Source organism: Canis aureus, chromosome 27 (genome assembly GCF_053574225.1).
Source record: "Canis aureus isolate CA01 chromosome 27, VMU_Caureus_v.1.0, whole genome shotgun sequence".
NCBI classification, from domain to species: Eukaryota; Metazoa; Chordata; class Mammalia; order Carnivora; family Canidae; genus Canis; species Canis aureus.
The window spans coordinates 17,933,248-17,951,977 of NC_135637.1; the positions used below are offsets into that span (position 1 = coordinate 17,933,248).

Genomic DNA, 18,730 nt, shown 5'->3' on the forward strand with positions numbered 1-18,730 from the left:
GTTGATATAACAACAAAGCATTCAGAATGTTCCATACACTTAGTCAATCAAGCAGCAGCAGGGTTTGAGAGGATGGACTCCAATTTTGAAAAAAGTTCTACTGTAGGTAAAATGCTATCAAACACCATCACTTGCTACTAAAAAAAATCATTCTTGAAAGGATGAGTCAATCAATGCAGCAAACTCCATCACTGCCTTATTTTAAGAAACTGCCACGGCCTCCCCAGCCTTCAGTGACCACCAGCCTGATCAGTTAGCAGCCATCAGCATAGAGGCAAGACCCTCCACCAGCAAAAAGATAATGCCTCCCTGAAAGCTTAGATGATGGTTAGCATTTTTTTTTAAGATTTTATTTATTTATTCATGAGAAAAACAGATAGAGAGGCAGAGACACAGGCAGAGGGAGAGGCAGGCTCCCCAGAAGGAGCCCGACATGGGATTCGATTCCAGGACCCTGGAACCACGACCTGAGCCAAAGGCAGATGCTCAACCACTGAGCCACCCAGGTGTCCCGATGGTTAGCATTTTTTAGTAATAAAGGATTTTTTAATTAAGATATTCACATTGCTCTTTTAGACATAATGCTATTGTACACTTAACAGACTATAGTATAAACTAACTTTTATGTGCACTGGGAAACCCAAAAAATCATTTGACCCATTTTATTGTGATATTCACTTTATTGCAACAGTCTGGAACTGAACCCGCAGTATCTCCAAGGTGTGCCTGTGCAAGGTATTTGTGTGTTTTGTGGTTGTGATGATGGCCAGAATTAAATAAATGTTCTAGAATTAGATAAGGGTGATGGCTGGGCAACATGAAGCATATACCAAAAGCCATTCCATTGCAGACTGTAAAGTAGTCCATGTGGTGAGTTTTATGTTATGTGAATTTTACTTCAATTTTTAAAAACCTAAAGAAGTAACAGCTGGAGTGGCTATATTAATATCAGAGAAAATAGTTTTCAGAGCAAGGATAAAGTTCCAGGAATGAATAGTAACTTATAGTACATGAAGCAAAAACTGATGGATCTGTAAGGAGAATGGGACAAATCCACAATGACAGCTGTAGCTATCAACACTCCTCTCTGGGATCCCTGGGTGGCGCAGCGGTTTGGCGCCTGCCTTTGGCCCAGGGCGCGATCCCGGAGACCCGGGATCGAATCCCACGTCGGGCTTCCGGTGCATGGAGCCTGCTTCTCCCTCTGCCTGTGTCTCTGCCCCTCTCTCTCTCTCTCTCTCTGTGACTATCATAAATAAATTAAAAAAAAAAAAAAAAAACACTCCTCTCTGTGTAATCAATATAAGACAATTTGAGAGAGAATCAACAAGGATATAGAGGGTCTCAACAATATTATCAACCAATTGGATCTAAATGATGGCTATATGACTGCACCTGTCAACAGCAGAATACACATTCTTTTCAAGGACACATGTTATGTTCACCAAGAGGGAAGATATTCTGGGTCATAAAATAAACCTTTAAGCACTTTAAAATAGTTGAAACCATACAAAATGTGCTCATGGACCCTAAATGAATTAAACCAGAAAATAACCACAACACTCAGGAATTAAAAAACACTCATGTAAAGAACGCAGGCAAAAAAATAAAAAATAAAAAATAAATAAATAAATAAATAAAGAACACAGGTATCAAACAGGAAGAAATGGAAGAAATGAAAATATAACATCAAAATTTGTGGGATGCAGTTAAAGTAGTTAAAGTAGTCCTTCAAGGGAAATCTGTGGTGATAAACACTAAGAAAAAGAGAAAGGTCTCAAATCAACAATCTAAACATCTATCTTAAGAAAACAGAAAAAGAAGAGCAAAATAAACCCAAAGCAGAAGGGAATAATAATGAAAACAAAAAACAATCAAATTGGAACGCCTAGGTGGCTCAGCAGTTGAGCGTCTGCCTTCAGCTCAGGGCATGATCCTGGATTCCCGGGATCAAGTCCCGCATTGCTATCCCCCACTCCCCCCACCCGCTACCGCGGGGAGCCTGTTTCTCCCTCTGCCTATGTCTCTGTGTCTCTCATGAATAACTAAATTTAAAAAAAAATCAAATTGAAAAAATAAAACAGAAAATAAATGAAGCCTAAATCTGGTTTTCTGAAAAGAAGAATAAAATTGATAAACCTCTAGCCAGACTGGCAGAGAATCAAAGAGAAAAGAATACGTATTACCAACATCAGGGATGAAGGATCCTGCAGACAGTGAAAGGATAGTAAGGGAATACCATGAGCAACTCTGGGCATGTAAATTCAACAATTCAGATAAAATGTACCAATTCCTTAAAAGCCACAAACTGCTAAAATTCACCCAAGAACAAACTTTTAAAATTGAATTTTTAGTTTAAAAACTTCCATGTGTGGGAATCCCTGGGTGGCTCAGCAGTTTAGCGCCTGCCTTCAGCCCAGGGCCTGATTCTGGAGACCTGGGATCGAGTCCCACGTCGGGCTCCCTGCATGGAGCCTGCTTCTTCCTCTGCCTGTGTCTCTGCCTCTCTCTCTCCTCTGTGTCTTTCATGAATAAATAAATAAAATCTTTAAAAAATTAAAAATAAATAAATAAATAAAAACTTCCATGTGCAAAAAAAAAGCAATAACAATCTCGAGGTCTGGATAGTTTTACTGCTCAATTCTACCAGCATTTAACACATGTAAAGATGATATAACGCCAATTGTGTGTGTACTATGTCTTCCAGAAAACAGAAGTGGAGGGAGTGCTTCCCAACTCGTTTAATGAGGCCCTGATACTGAAACTGAACAAAGATGGTACAAGAAATGAAACTATAGGCAACATCCTTCATGAACAGACTCAAAATCCTTAACAAAATATTAATGGATTAAATCTAGCAATATATGAAGAGAATAATATTGCTTTTAGGATTTATCACAAAGCACTTTTGTCTAAGCCAGATAAAGGTAAAAATACAAAAAGTGACATCTAAACTTGTTCTGCCTCCTGGGCTGCCTGGGTGGCTCAGTCGGTTGAGTGTCCGACTCTTGGTTTTGGCTCAGGTCATGATCTCAGGGTTGTGAGAGTCAGCCCTGCATGAGGCTCTGTACTCGGTGTGGAGTCTGCTTGGGCTTCTCTCCCTCCCTCTCCCTCTGCCCCTCCTCCAGCTCTCTTATGTGCTCTCTTTATCTCTTGCCCTCTCTTGCCCTCTCCCTCTCTCTCTCTCTCTCAAACAAATATCATCTTTAAAAATGAAACTAAAATAAAATAAACTTGCTCTGCCACCTATTAATAAAAACAAAGCCCCTGGATTCCCTACTTGACTGATGAGTTCTTTTTCATACCTATTTGCCTCATTGCTTGAGTCCAAGCCACTCAATCCTACCTAAGCACCATCCTAGTGCCTTTGGGGCTGAGCTCACAGAGAAACATTCATGACTACGTCTGAGTGGCATGATACTATGACTAAGAGGTGCACAGGAAAGGGGAAATTCACCATTGCCTGTGACCCCAGATTCTGGAATTCTGGAATGGAACTAACACAGGACAGAATATGGAGGTGGTGGCTGCAAAATTTGGGTCAGAGACTTGTCAGGAGTCTGTGGGCCTGGCTATCTCTTGTCTATACCTGGTAGTTTCCAAATCTAGATACAGACTCTTCTTGAGACTATTTTTTTCAGCCAGAATAAGGAGTGGCCTCATTCTCTCTGTTCCAGAGAGTAGAGTCAAAGGCTAGAAGTCATCAGAGAACAGATCAAACTCAACAGAAGGAGATTAATTCTAACCATTATAACTTGCCCAGATCAAAGGGTTGCCTTGTGAAAGAACTTGAATAGACATTTTTCCAAAGAAGAAATAGAAATGGCCAATATGCACATGAAAAGATGCCTAATATCATTAGTCACTAGGGCACTATAAATCAAAACCACAATGATACCACTTCATACCCAGTAGGATAGCTACAATTAAAAAAAAAAAAACTTTTTTTAATTTAAGAAAATAGGAGATATAGGCAAGGATGTAGGGAAATTGGAACCCTGGTACATTACCAGTGGAAATATAAAATGGTGCAGCCACTGTGGAACATAGTATAGCAGTTCCTCAAAAAATTAAACATGGAGGGGTGCCTGGGTGGCACAGTCACTTTGAGTATCTGACTCTTGGTTTCAGCTCGGGTCATGATCTCAGGGTCGTGAGGTCAAGCCTGACATTGGGCTGTGTGCTCAGCAGGTGTCTGCTAGAGATTCTCTCTCCCTCTGCCCATCCCCCCTACACTAGTACATGTGTGCACATGCTCTCTCTTGAAAATAATATTTTTTAAAAATCAAACAGACACTCATGATATGACCCAGCAATTCCACTCCTAGACATATACCCAAAAGAATTCAAAGCGGGGACTCAAACAGATACTTGTACATCAATGTTTATAAGCAGCATTATTCACCATAGTCAAAGGCTGGAAATGACTCGAGTATCTATCAACAGATGACTGGATACACAAAATGTGTGTGGTCTATGCCTACAATGGAATATTAGTCAACCATTAAAAAGGAATGAAGCATTGACACAACTTGGATGAACCTTAGAAATACAGTGCTAAGCAAAAGAAGCCAGACACAAAAGGCACATGGTGTACAACTCAACTTCTATGAGATACTTCAAATAGTCAAATTCATATAGATAGGAAATGGAGGTGACCCTGCAGCTGGGGAGAGTTACTACTTAATCAGTACAGAATTCCTATCTGGGATGATGAAAAGGTTCAGCAGATAGATAGCGATGATGGTTGCACAATGCTATGAATGTTATTTCATGCCACTGAGCTGCATACTTTAAAAAGGTTATAATGGTAAATTTATGGGATATATACTTACCACCATAAAAAAGATTTTTTTTTAAAGGCTGCCTTGGGAGATAGTGCTCACCCCAAATCACCACGCCAAAGCTGGACACTGGCTAAGAGGTAAGCCTAGCCAACCTCTTAAGGGTCCTCCTACCTTGAGAGGATACAATTTTCAAGCAATTAGATACCACAGTTCTTTCTATCACAATAAGCTTAAGGGAAGTTCAGGAGCTATGAGGCCCAACCCCATAACTGTTATCCAACTTAGCGTTGTGATGAGCACATGGTTTAAAGACTAAAGCCTGCCAGGCACTGATGGGAAGTGAGTCATCTGTGGGCGAATTCAAAGACCCAGACCTAGTATCAGAATCTTGTTCACTTACGTCACCTGCAGCCCAGCAGGTGTGCCATTATCCCATCGAAGGCTTCTATGGGTTTCTTCTTCTCACACCTTGCTCACACACATTGGGAGCTCAGTTAGATTCACTGAATAAATGAATGATACAACCAAAGATGGAACCTCTGGAAGGCTGAGATACCCTAACCTCCCCCTCCCATGCCCATCTATTGGAGGGAATGCTGTTAAGTACTTGCCATGTGCCAAGCACCTTGCTCAACAATTTAATGCATGATTCCATTGTAATCAGCATAACAATCCTAATAACCATGATCCTAATTTTAAAAGCAAGGAAACTAAAGCTCAGAAAGGAGAGCTCATTTCCCCCAGTTACTTAGCTAGTTTATCTTGAACTCAGACTGGAATCCAAGCAATCTTATGGTGGACCCCAAGGCTTGCACTAGGTTATACTGCTTTAAGGATCCACAAAAATTCCTAAAGACTCAATTATTATTTCTGAGTCTTCATCTCACTTTTCTACTGGTCCAAGCAAACTCAGGACAATGGCTGCCTAGTAACCCCTAGTAACAATCTCAGTCTTTACCAAGAACAAGATTTCTATTATGGAAAAATAGACAAATCATCTCAATGGCCAAAAGCAGCACTATCCAGCTGAAATACACAGTGAGCCACCTGTGTAATTTAAAACTTTCTAGTAGCCTCCAGAAAAAGAATAATAAGATACAGGTGAAAGTAATTTTAACAGATTTCATTTAACCCAATCTGTCCAAAATATCATGGCAGCATGTTGTCAATATAAAACATTATTAATAAGATATTTTATATTCTCTTCTTCATGCTAAAGGTTCAGAACTTGGTGTGTATTTTATACCAATGACACATTTCAGTCAGAAGTCACCACATTTCAACTGGTCAAGAGCCAAGGTGGCAAGTGGTTGCCATACTGGACATCCTGAATCTGTTTCCTTCTCTTTGTCTCATCCTTACTTGCCTCTGTGGATGCCCTACTTTGTCTCCATTGGTTCTATTTTTCTCCCCAATAGCTTTCACCTATAAAAGTCACTATCAGAGACACCTGGGTGGCTCAGTGGTTGAGCATCTGCCTTCGGCTCAGGTTGTGATCCTGGGATCCTGGGATCGAGGCTCTGCACAGGGAGCCCACTTCTTCCTCTGCCTATGTCTCTGCCCCTCTCTCTGTATCTCTCATGAATAAAAATCTTTAAAAATAATAATAAAATAAATAAAAGTCACCATGAAATGAAAGTATCTGAGAGTATTGCACCATGATGATTTTCACTAACCTGATAGCTATCACCTCTGACCACCTCAGCATGATCGCCTGCACCTCCCCTTTGCCTTCTATTCACTCTTCCGTTCTTCTCTTCCAGGCCACGCCACCTTTGGGGAGCCCACAGCAGAACAGTAAACCTCTTCTCAGCCTCCAGTTTGGGTCAAATCAGTGACTCTAAACCTTAGTAAACTCACTTGTGAAACAGCAACCTGCCCACTGGAGAGATGTTGCAAGGGTCATGGAAACCCTACAGACAGTTATTCTCTGCTTTGACTTTCTCCTCCCCATTCTTTGGCTTCTCCATCCTCCGTCCCAGCTGCCATGTGTCCCTTGTCTTCTTCAGCTTCTGAACACCTCCCCACTCCCCAGCTCCAAAGCAGCACTCTGGGGGCGAGGAGGAAGGCCAGGTCCCAACAGTTGGAGCCCAGTGGGTGGGAGCCCAGAAAATGACTGATACTCTGGGGGAGGAAGAAGACTCCCCAGTTTTCTGCCCATTGGAGGAAGAAGGATACCAAGCTCCCTAACAGAATCCAATCCAAATACCCAGGGGGGAGAGAGAACCCTTCAGAAATAACTTCTGCCACTGACTCGGAGTTGTGAGACCACCCCTCTCCCCATATCTTTATAAGAATAAGAAGAAGGACGAGGCTTAGGTCTTTACAGGCTGGTCACTTTGTATGGAAAACCAAGTACTCCTCTTATATCTACAAGTCCCTAGGTCCTTCTCAACTAGAAACAGGAAAGATGAGATTCTAACCTGAGGCAGCTGCCTCCTTAACCTTGAGCTCTCAGTCATCAAAACATAGGCAACCAAAAGATAAACCATAAATTCAGGGGCACCTGGGTGGCTCAGTTGGTGAGGCATCTGACTCTTGGTTTTAGCTTGCCTTCTGGTCTCATGGGTCGGGAGACCAAGCCCCACATCAGGCTCCACACTCAGTGGGAGCCTGCTTAAGATTCTCTCTCCCTCCCCCTTTGCCTTTCCTTCCCTCTTCTGCTCGTGCGCTCTCTCTTTCCTTCTCAAATAAGTGAATTTATTTATTTTAAATAAATAAAAATAAGTAGATAAATCTTTAAAAAAAAAAAAAAAAAGCCTGAACTTACACTGAGGAAAGGGGAAAACAGGCCCTTTTCACATGCGTGGTGAAGGGTAATCTGGCAAAACCTATCATAAGTCCTGAAACTTTGCATACCCTGGGATTTAGCAATTCCCCTGGAATTAAAGGACAGTTACAAATCACAAGAATGTCTACTAAGGTATTATTTATAATGTTAAGTCTCTAGCCTTCCTCAGAGCTGTAGGTTCGAATATTCAACTATCCACTTGACAAACGGAACGTGTCCAAACCAGACTTGTCTGTCAAGCTCAACCTATTCCACCTCCAGTTCTCACATTTCAAATAAAGACACCACCATTCACTCACTTCGTTTTTTTTTTCTTTTTCACTCAGTTCTTAAGCCAAACACCTAGAAGTAATCCTCCATCCTTTATTTTCCCTATATCTGATTTGTGAGCACCTCCTGTGCACCTGACCTTCTGAATCCAGCCACCTGCCCCATTCCCCCAACCAGCATAACAGTCACTTCTGGCTTTGGTTTTTCCATGATCTCCCAAATTGTCTCTCTGCTCCCATTCTTACCCTCTATGGTCTATTCTCCCTGCAGCAACCAGAAGGACCTTCTAAAAACATAAATCAGTCACCTCCTTGTTCACACTTAGAACAAAATCCAAGTATCTTATCAAAGCCCTCTATGACCAGGACTCTGCTTCTGCCTCCCTTGTGTCCCTCACCCCTTCCCTACCCACCCACTCCACTCCAACCACAGTGGTCTCCTTGCTGTTCTAATAACATGCCAAGTTCATTCCCACCCAAGAAATTTGCATCTGCTGCTTCCTCTGCCTAGTGCATTCCAAAGATATGTTTTGGCTTGCTTGAGGGTACCTTTGCTGATCATTCCATGACCCTCCCTCTTTCCCATGCTATTTTGGTTTTATTTTGGATTTTGGGTTCTTCCCATAGCTGCAGTACATTGTTACATTAAATTGTTCATTGGCCCCCAGTGAACCACACTTCCTAGATTACATACCCTTAGATAGTAATTTCTACATTGACTCTGTGCTTATCCATTTGCTTTGGCAAATGGGACATTGGCAAACATTACGGAAGCCAAGGCCTAAGAGGGGCTGTGCAATGGGGCTTGTTCTCTTGGAACACTGATGCTTCCACCAGGTAAGAAATCTGGCTGTCCCACTGGAAAGGCCATGTGGAGGAAAACCAAGGTACCCTAACCAACCACCAGCCACGTGAGCAAGGCCATCTTGGACCATCCAGCCCAGCTGAGCCATCCGATGATGACAACCACATGAGTGACCCAGGCAACATCAGCAGAACTAGATCATCACCCTACAGATCAGAGACCAGCAAACTAGCTGTAACCTGCAGGCCAAAACTGACCCACTGCCTGTTTTTGTAAGGGGCAAAACCTAAGAATAGTTTTTACATTTTTAAATGTCAAAAAAAATCAATAGGAAAATAATGTCTCTCTGGCATGTGAAAATTATATCAAATTTGAATTTCAGGATCCATAAATAAAGCTGCATTGGAAAACGTTCATTTGTGGAGATAGTTCGTCCACGGCTGCTGCACAGTACAACAGCAGAGCTCAGTGGCTGTGATGGAAGCTGTGTAACCCACGAAGCCTAAACTATTCACTACCTGCCCCTTTACAGAAAAAGTTTGCTGGCCCCTGCTGCAGGGCTATCAGACTAACCTTTAAACAACGTTTTATCGTAGTCACTCCAAAACCTTTGAAGACTTCAATCTCCTTCCTCAAAGGAATGAAATTTGGTCAGTCTGACTCCCTTGTCCTTAGTCAGATCTCAAGAGTCTGTGACCTAAATTCATTTTCTATGACATTCTTCCAGTATTCTCCATTCTGGACCAACTGGTCTCGAGGCTGCCCCATGAAGGCATGAATGGACACGATATGCCTTCATCTGGTTGGCTGTTCTTGCCGAGCAGGTTCTACCAACCTGCTGTGATCTCAACCTTCCCCATCCTTCTCTCCACTCAGGGTCCCCAGGTCCCCAACCAAGAAAGCTACCCTAACTGCTTTGCCAAATGTTTCCCTGGGTGTATTCTATGGAACATCAGTCCCAAGGGATATCCTTGGAGAAAGGAAACGCAGCAGACTCTATCCTCTCTTGGAGTCACCAGACACACATACCTGATAGAGTAAAGGCTCTGAGAAGTCTGTTTCCCCTTGTTTATTTAACTCAACCTTTCCCAGACGTTTGAACCAAGGAATTCATTTTGTTTACAGAGTACTTGTTAATTACCAGCATCTAATACAGTCCATGGATTTCAAGTACTTGTTGGAAGAATAAAAAATGCCAAGAGAAAAAAAAAAATGCCAAGAGCCCACAGAACTAGGGTTCCACAGAACATATTTTGGAAATGCTGCTCAAACTCTTCCCTTTCTCCCTCAGATCTGAGCTGTTCCTTCCATGTTATCTACCCCACACCACGTAATGCTAATCATATCATCATCTGAACTATCATTTATTTGGCCCCTGAGGGCTCTGCTACACATAGTCCTAGAACTTTGAAAATATCTTCTCTTGGGGATCCCTGGGTGGCGCAGTGGTTTAGCGCCTGCCTTTGGCCCAGGGCGCGATCCTGGAGACCCGGGATCGAATCCCACGTCGGGCTCCTGGTGCATGGAGCCTGCTTCTCCCTCTGCCTGTGTCTCTGCCTCTCTCTCTCTGTGTGTGACTATCATAAATAAATAAAACTTAAAAAAAAATTTAAAAAAAAAAAAAGAAAATATCTTCTCTTTTAATCCTCATAACCACCAAAGTAGGTAATGCTATTTTTTTCTTGCCATTTTGCCAAAAAATTAAACCATGGGTCCAGAAAACTTAAATCACTAGCCCAAGATAAAGTAGAAAAACTACAATTTAAAACTTTATTGGTCTAACTCCAAAGCTCATGATCTTTCTTCTCTCCCAGAATACCTCCTGGTAACATGCCAAGGCCAATGTTACTGGCTATCCACCCAATATCCCTTCGTGATTTCGTCCATGCCAGCAGAACCCTGATTTTGTATGGAGTGGCAACAGATCAACTGAGGCAATGGACCACGACTCATATAAACCACTCACGATGGTGTTCTCGCTTCCCCACCTCCCAGCCTTGCAGCTGGGACTAGCCATCTGACTGAGTCTGGCCGAGAAGACATAATTAAACATCATCTGCGGGGTAGGTAACTGCAGGTATCCTGGGGAAGTGATATAAAGACATGATGAACCCTTTATCCCTGCACACGCCTCACCTGGGTGTGATGGCTAAAGCTTCAAGAGCCATCTTGCAACCATAAGAAAGAGGCCATTGAGAACTCAAAGAGACATCGGCCCTGATGTTATTAACTTACTTGAGCCAACTCAAGCAGCCATATACCTCCAGACTTCTTGCTCCATGAGAAAAAGCAGCCACTGTTCACTTGAACACTGTGGTTGGATTTTCCAGTTCATGCGGCTTGAACACATTCCTCATGGACCCACATGCTGCCCTCCCATATTATTTGCTGTTTGGACTTGATCATTATTTCACATGTATATTATTAGCCTTGTCTCCCTAATCATGCAGGACACTTCGGGAAGGCTCACTCCACGCTGTATATTTTTGTTCCCATAGGGTCATATGCATGCTACTAAATTGTGCCTATTATTACGGTTTTCAGGGATGGTCTGTTCAATTCACCACTTACTTTAGTGTTTGTGAGCAGGAAGTGCTCACCATCAAATAGCAGAAATACACCATCTACCTCCTAATAGGTGGGTATTTCTCAGAGTGTCGATGTGAAAGCATGCATCAGAAACACCTGGACTGTTTCTTAAATGCAGATTTCTGGGCCTTCCCCCCCTCTCCGCCCCCCCCCCCCCCCCAGTCCCATCTGAATTAGAACCTCTGGGGTAAGAGGCTGAGAATGTGCATTTTAAATAAGCTCCCTCAGGGTTCTGGTGAAGGTTTGGGGGAATAAAGGACCTCTGTCTGGTCCAACACCTGGGAGAGGCTCCTAGGGACCTGGCTGTACCTGGAGTCACCACCCTTCCTCAGTGGCCCCACCCTTGCCCCAAGGACCTGAGAAGCACAGACTGGCCTGAATGCTGGAGACCCTTCCCTATGCAATATGGGGAAAGTGATTGTGAGGTTGCTCTGTGGCATCCTGGGACCAGGAAACTAACAATCAGATGCACTCTGAGTAATTGCTACCTTTTTCAACTCCATCCCCTGGTTTTCAAAGAAAACTACTGTGCAGGGAAGAAGCCACAGGGACCAGGGTCCACTGTGACCATCACCATCACTCAAGGAGCTATCAGAGGATGAAGCATGCTTTGAAAAGAGGTAAAGAAAATTGAAGGAACTTAGTGATACCAGAACTAGCACTTGGGACTCCTGGCACAAAGGACCAGAAGACGACTTTTCGGGTTATTTATTCACTGCCTGCAGCTCTGAACAGAATCTTACCTTGAGCACTGCTCACACACACAATAGAAGGCTGGGCCAGGGCATCCCACACTTTTTCTTCCAGCAACAAAGTCCTAGCCTAGACTATTCTCCCGAAGCTCTGAGAAAGAAAATACCTGGCCTCCCAACTGAATTTCCACTCCTCTGATATCTCTTGACACTTATTTTATTTCATTTCTGAGGATCATCTTCCCAGATGACAGGTGCACACAGACATGTATTCTAAGGTAGCAAACAGCATATTACACGCACACACACTCCACTTTCAAATCGATGACCTTTCCTGTGTGCTGACAACCAGCTGAAGTTAAAATCATGGAAAGGGAAAAAAAAAAAAAAAGATTTTAAAGTGAATCAGAGAGGGGGGCTTATCCTAGGCCAGAACAGGGCTCAAAGATTCATCAGGGACAGAAGAGTTCAGGCCTTAGACACTCATGGGCTGTAAAGAGGGAACCTCCCAGCACTGCACATGCCCACTTCGCCAGAGGGAGAACTTTCCTTTGCTCCCAGCCCCACAGCCACCACCCTCAGCAAATGCCAGCTAATGGGAGTTCCCAAATTTAATCAAGCTATGTGTACAGCTGGTTTGAGGGAGAAGTGAGTGGAACCCTTCAGATGTCTCCAACAACGTGGATGCCCAATGATTACGTGCACGCCAGACATTTTCTAAGGCTCTGGAAACCTTCCTCCTTTGACCAAATGGCCTTGGGAAGAAATAATTTCTATCATCTTCGTTCAGAGTAACTTTGAATCCAACTCCATCCCCCCAAACTGCTTCAAACTCCCCCTCAAGTTCCGTGGGAGACAACATTACAACTCGACAGAGGTAACTCCTCCTCCGACCCCTCTCCTGAACCGTCCCACCAAGATTCAAGAGTATTTTCCCACACCACTCGGGTGTGCTGATCCAGGCATATTTTATGTTCTTTTTATGCGTTTCAGGCCTGCAACAGTTCCCTGCATCAAATGATTTGATTGGAAATGGGGAGCTCAATGGGAATTTTTTCTTTCCTTTTTGCTTTTCTTTTTCTTTTTTTCCTTTTTTTTTTTCATCTTGCCTCCTGACATGTATACCACTGAAATAAAACAAAAACAAAAACAAAAAGCAAAATCCAAGGGGCAAAATCGGGGCTGGGAAGGAGGCCGAGAGCAGAAGAGGTCTATATTTATAGGCAGCCCCATTCCGCGAGCAAAAACCACCTTTTGACCACCTGCAGAATGCGCAAGGTCACGTGGGTTCTCTGCAGCGCCTTGATGTCTTACCCAGCACACAAGCCCCCGTGGCATAGAAACAAATCCACAAGCGGAAAAAAGAGAGAACTCACTCCTCGGAAAGGAAGCGAATGATAATAACAGCCGCAAGAATAATAATACAGAAGGAATCACAATTACTACTACTACTACCACCACCCAGCCAAGCGTAGACGACAGCGGTACAGTAAAGGGACATCCAGTGCAGGCTTTGCAAAGAGGATAAATCACAGAAAATCAAATCGTGCCCACCTTGCTGCCCTTCCACACCCTCCTGCCCTCCCCCCCCCCAACCAACAGAATCCAAGGAAAGGGGGTGGTGGGGAGCAGGGAGAGGTAAGGAAAGATTGCTTTTTTTCCATAGGCAACACCTACCTCCAGGGTCCGGATCTCTTTTTGTGTGAGGTCGTTGGAGGTGGCACATTTGGTCCTAAGCCCTTCCAGGTTGGAGATGCTCAGGTCTATCATGTTTTGGACCAACTCGCACTGCTGTAAGGCTTTTTGCAAACTCAGAGGCTGCTGCTCCTCGCTTTTCGTCATGTTTTCCTCATCCATCGCTTGCTCGGCAAGCCCCCTTCCCCTCCTCCTCCTCCCAGAGAGAAAAAAGGGGGGGGGAGTAGAGGTAGTCTACCCCCTACGCTCTCCAACCACTGCGACTTCTCAACAATGTCTCATGTAGAAGAAACCCAACATCTCACACAGGGTTGAGGGGGTGGGGTGGGAGGAGGGGACGAGAGCCAAAATTTATTATTTTATTTTGGGGTATCAGGCAGACTCCATTAGAATGTCTCCTCTCTCTCTGAGTCTCTGGTCCCTGAAAAGGAGAGATGCTGTTTCTCAGAAGCAAACCAGGTGATGTGATGCTGTCTGTACACTTAGGGAGGAGGAGGAGGAGGAGGAGGAGGAGGAGGAGGAGGAGGAGGAGGAGGAGGAGGAGGAGGAGGAAAAGAGGAGGAGGGGGGAAGAGGAGGAGGAGGAGAGGAGGAGGCGAAGGAAAACAGCGCTCACTCTTTACACACCGGCTCCGTGAAGGACAAATGTATATATTTTTGGCTGGCTGGCTTTTATGTCAAAAAAATTCTGCTTTGCCCCCCTCCCAGTTGCAGTGACACGGCATTGTCCGCCGTTTGGGGTGCTTTAGCGCGTCCTCAAGATGCGGTCTGCATGGCTCGCGCGGCTGCGGCGGCGACTGCGGCTGGCTGCTGTCTCCTCCTCGCGCTGCTGCTGCTGCTGCTGCTGCCGCCGCCGGGCTCCGGGGGTGACGGCTGCTGCATTCGCTCCTGCCTCGCTCCGCACCGACATCTTGCCTGTCAATCAAAGCGCGGGCGGGGGGGGAGCGCCGGCGAGGGATGGAGAGCGAGCGAGGGACCTGCGGGGAGCGGGTTGGTGGAGCGGCGCCGTGCGCGCAGCCGCCCCGGCCCGGCGCGCCAGGGACCCGCCGGAGGAGGCGGCCGCGGCGCGCGCAGGCTCGCGCACCTGCCCGCGGAGGAGCCGGCTCGGGCTGCGGCTGCGGCTGCGGCTGCGGCTCCGGCGCGGCCCGGGGCCCGGGGCCCGGGGCCCGGGGCTCGGGCGCGGGGGGCGGGGACGGGCTTCGCGGGGCCGCGGAGCTCGCGTGGCGGAGTGCAGTTACTACCGGGCGTGCGTGCGTGCGAGCCGGCGGGCGGGGGGCCTGCGGGGAGAGCGCCCGGGCGCGGGGGCTGGGCGCGGGGGCTGGGCGCGGGCGGGGGCGGGGGCGGGGGCGGGGGCCACTACTACGGCACGCTCTCGCGAGACGAGGCCGGAGGACCGCTCAGCAGGTGCGCTCGGGCTGGGAGCAGGTGTGCACCCAACTTTCAGCCCCTTAGTGCGTGCTGGAGAAGCGGCCGCGTGAACCTGGGCACGTCCTCTCTGGCTCTCTGGCTCGGGGCGTGTGTGTGTAAAACGAAACAAACCTGATCATCTTCCATGAGCCCTGTGTGTGTGCGCATCTGTTTGTCTTTTTGTTCGTTTGTTCTTTCTTGTTACTGGGGAAAAGAAAACAAACATGATCATCTTCCATGAGCTGTGGGAAGCTGCCTCCCAGAGTGCGTGCGTGTGCGTGTGCGTGTGCGTTCGTTTGTCCTTTCTTGCTACTGGGGAAGAGTAATGCAAACCTGATCGTCTTCCATGAGCTCTAGGAAGCTGCCCACCCCTGGAATTGGTACCCTGGCCTGCAGTTACCTTGACGGGTAGCTTTCCATTCGGACGGCGAAAGGGGCTTTGCCTTAATCTGATTGTTACCAGGTCCTATGTACGATCTGAGCCCAGCCTACCTAAACGACCTTACACCAGCAAACTCTGGCCCCAGAGCTAGGAATGGTTATTATATTTTTAAGTGGTTGGGGGGGGAAATCAAAAGATTTTGTGACGTGAAAATTATAAGAAATTCTAATTTCAGTGTCCATAAATAAAGTTTTATTGGACCACTGCCACCTATTCGTTTTATGTCTGCATTTACTGCTGTGTTTTAACAGCAGAAGTGAGTAGTTGCAACAGGCACTGTATGACTTGTAAAGCCTAAAATACGTGCTATCGAGCCCTTTCCAGGAAAGTCTGCCCACCCCTGACTAAATCAGCAAACATATTCTTGCTTCAGTTCTTTGCTCTCCATATCACCTCTGTGCAGACCACATTTCCCTCTAATTCTCCCCTGGTTGGTTCCTTGTCACTTGGTGTCGACTCAAATATCATCCCAGAGAGGCTTCATCTTCCTGATGGTCATCTTAACTACTAGTACTCCCAACACATTGCTCAAAAGATGTATTTAGGATAATTAGCAAAAGGCTCCTCTTTCTCCAGGTAAACAGAGCTCCATGGCAGGCAACTGGGTTTATAGAGCAGAGTGACTCAGAACACATGGTACAATATGTATCCCTTAGAGGAAGCCACTTGAGAAGTAGAGAGAATGACAGTGATGGAAACTTTTTTTTTTTTTTTTTTTTTTTGGACTGTGGGCCATGAGGTTTTATGGCTCATACAGAGCTGACTCAGCATTTTCAAAATCTATCTGTGGATGAGGTACTCAAGCAAGTTCTCTGTGTCCTCATTCTTTTGGACTGTGAAGTTCCTGGATTCCAATTCTCTGATAAAATTATCTTTTCCTCTATTTTCCCCTTCTTTTGCTTTGTTTCTCTTGAACATATTAATCATGATTTATTTTAACACCTTGGTTTTATTCCAGTACTTCAGTCACCTGCAGAGTCTGTTTCTATTGCCTGTTTTTCTATTTGTTTTCAGGGATTTGGTCCTGTCTCTTGGCAGGCCTTGTGATTTTTATTGAATGCATATAACATCTGTGTACGAAAAAAATATATATAAAGTCTCCAGGTAATATCTAACTCTGGGGAGGGCTCGCCCTTTCTCTGCATGCAGGTGGCAGGGGTACTAAGCATCTTAATCCAATCAGGGGCTGAGCTGGGTAGAGGCTGGGTTGCAGTTTTAATAAGAGACCATCTGACTTTGGCTCCCCCCTCTAAGGCCCTGCCTTTCAGAGAGTCCAACTGAGAACTTCAGATGTTCACCGAGGCACCTCCCCCTGGTCCTGTGCTCTAATTCTGTAGCCATAACATGGCAAGACTGCTGGACACTCTGCTCTGTTTTTCAGGGGCTTTCTGTTTGGCTTCTAGCCCCTTGGCCTGCACTGCTTCAGAATTTACCAAATATCTTAAGGGGGAAAATGCCAACATCAAGCTCACTTTTCTATCCCTCCCTTCTCTCTAGGATAGTCTCTCCAGTCCTAAGACACTGCTGAAATTCTGCTGGTTTCTCTGTCCCCCAGCAGCAGTATCCTTGCCCAGGAAAACTCTAGATTTCTAAGTGTCCAAAATTGCAAATGCCCCAGGGAAAAAGTGGCTGCAGTTTGTCAACTCACCTCAACATTGTTTCAGAATTTTGGCCCCTCTAGTTCTGGTTGATTCAGCAGCTTTCTGAATGCCTTTAAGTAGATGATGATGGTGATGATGGTGACGATGATGATGATGATTTGATTTGGCTTTTCTAGTTGTTCTCAGAGGAAACAGACATTTAAAAAATTAGCCCATAGTTCGGAAGTCATCAACTGGCAGGGTTGTAAGCAAGCACACAAAGGCATTGTTTGCCCCCACCCCCGCGTAACCACTACCACATCTTTTCAATTAATTGCTATAGTGGATATTTGTTATGCTTTGCATCCAGCCCCCTTTGAATACCTTTCCTATGTTTGGAAAATACCTACATTATGAGTCACATCTCTCCATAAGAGAAACCAAAGCACTCCTCCAGAACCTTCCTTCGCAAGCAAGTTTCATGTGATCTGGGCTCTACCATTACACATGTCACATGAGATTTATACTTGGAAGTGAGCAACAAAGAGGAGTCTATCTGATAGTAAGCACAGCACCCAATGCACCTGCTTCCAGGTGGACCGCCCCTGTGTAAGCATGGGGTCTGTGCCGAGAGGCATGGCATGGTATTCACAGGAGTGTCCGATTGTGCAGTGTGAGCATCATTCCCAGCTGTACAGTCTGAAACTAGCACTCTTGTCCTCCTGGAGATTCTACAGACTTTCTAACCACCTGTCTTAGTCTGCCTTGGCTAACCTAACAAAATACCATTGATGGATGGCTTAAACAAGAGAAATTTATTTTTCTCACAGTTCTGGAGGCTGGAGATGTTGGTGCCAGCATATTTGGGTTCTGGTGAGAGCCCTCTTTCTGAATGTCAGAGGGCATCTTCTTGATGTGTCTTCACATGGCAGGCATGACTCACATGGCTTCCTTTTCTTATAAGGCCATTCATTGCCTTTTGAATTAGAGCCTACCCTTTGGCTTCACCTAACCCTAATTACCTCCTAAGCATTGTAAAGGTACATTAAGGGGGTTAGGGCTTAAACATATGAATGTGGACGGGACCCATTTCAGTCCATAGTACCACCCTGTAAAAGCACTTTTACTTGACCCACCTGGAGTACATTGTGTCTCTGCCACAAAGGACCCTAACTGATATTCTTACCAACAATTCTGAAATCAGGAGACACTACCAAAAATGGAGATTTCTGGCATTTCTGGGAAAACAGGAAGATCTGGCTTCATTGGCAACAATTGGCTAGATTTGAGAGACAGCTGTCCCTTTCAGATGGGACACAGGCTCTCCAGTTCCCCAGGGCCCCCACCTAACACCCTTCATTGATTATTTAGATTTGCTGCCCCTGGTACAACTTAAGGTAGTTTGCACCTCAGATCAATAGAAATCTCACCAATCACCAGCTTGGAGAACTGGAGCTGACTGCTCAGCGTTGTGCTGTGGTTGTTGGGACTTTGTTCTGGAAACTGCATAGCACTCTGGATGCTCCATGTCTCACAGTGCCTTTATCAATGGTGGGAATAAATTATTCTTACTGGGCTATGGAATGAGCTGAGCTTGGAAATATCACATCAGATCCTACAGCTTTTAGTTTCAACTATAAGAACAGTCTCATATTAGAAATCCAGTCCAATCAA

The 18,730-nt window shown here is 45.2% G+C and overlaps 1 protein-coding gene and 1 long non-coding RNA gene across 21 annotated transcripts in view; one reads left to right on the forward strand and one right to left on the reverse strand.

The window, feature by feature from the left end:
• The window catches only part of KSR2 (kinase suppressor of ras 2), a 446,664-nt gene that overhangs the window by 392,627 nt on the left and 35,307 nt on the right, over positions 1-18,730 (reverse strand). For 16 of the 20 annotated variants that reach the window (XR_013366586.1, XM_077875824.1, XM_077875825.1 and 13 more), the window contains 4 exons: positions 18,487-18,596; positions 17,125-17,249; positions 15,167-15,238; positions 13,611-14,604 (listed from right to left, as the gene is read on the reverse strand). Coding sequence is in view for 19 of the 20 variants with exons in the window: in XM_077875824.1 (XP_077731950.1) it covers positions 13,611-13,790 (180 nt within the window). In the remaining variant the exon portion in view is untranslated. Of the gene's footprint in view, positions 1-13,610; positions 14,605-15,166; positions 15,239-17,124; positions 17,259-18,486; positions 18,597-18,730 lie in introns of all 20 variants that reach the window. The other 4 variants (XM_077875810.1, XM_077875809.1, XM_077875818.1 and 1 more) reach the window with 4 other exon arrangements.
• Positions 14,003-18,730, forward strand: part of LOC144299938 (uncharacterized) — a 33,017-nt gene continuing 28,289 nt past the window's right edge. The window contains exon 1 of the long non-coding RNA XR_013366588.1: positions 14,003-14,087. This is a non-coding gene — a long non-coding RNA (uncharacterized LOC144299938). The remainder of the gene's footprint in view (positions 14,088-18,730) is intronic.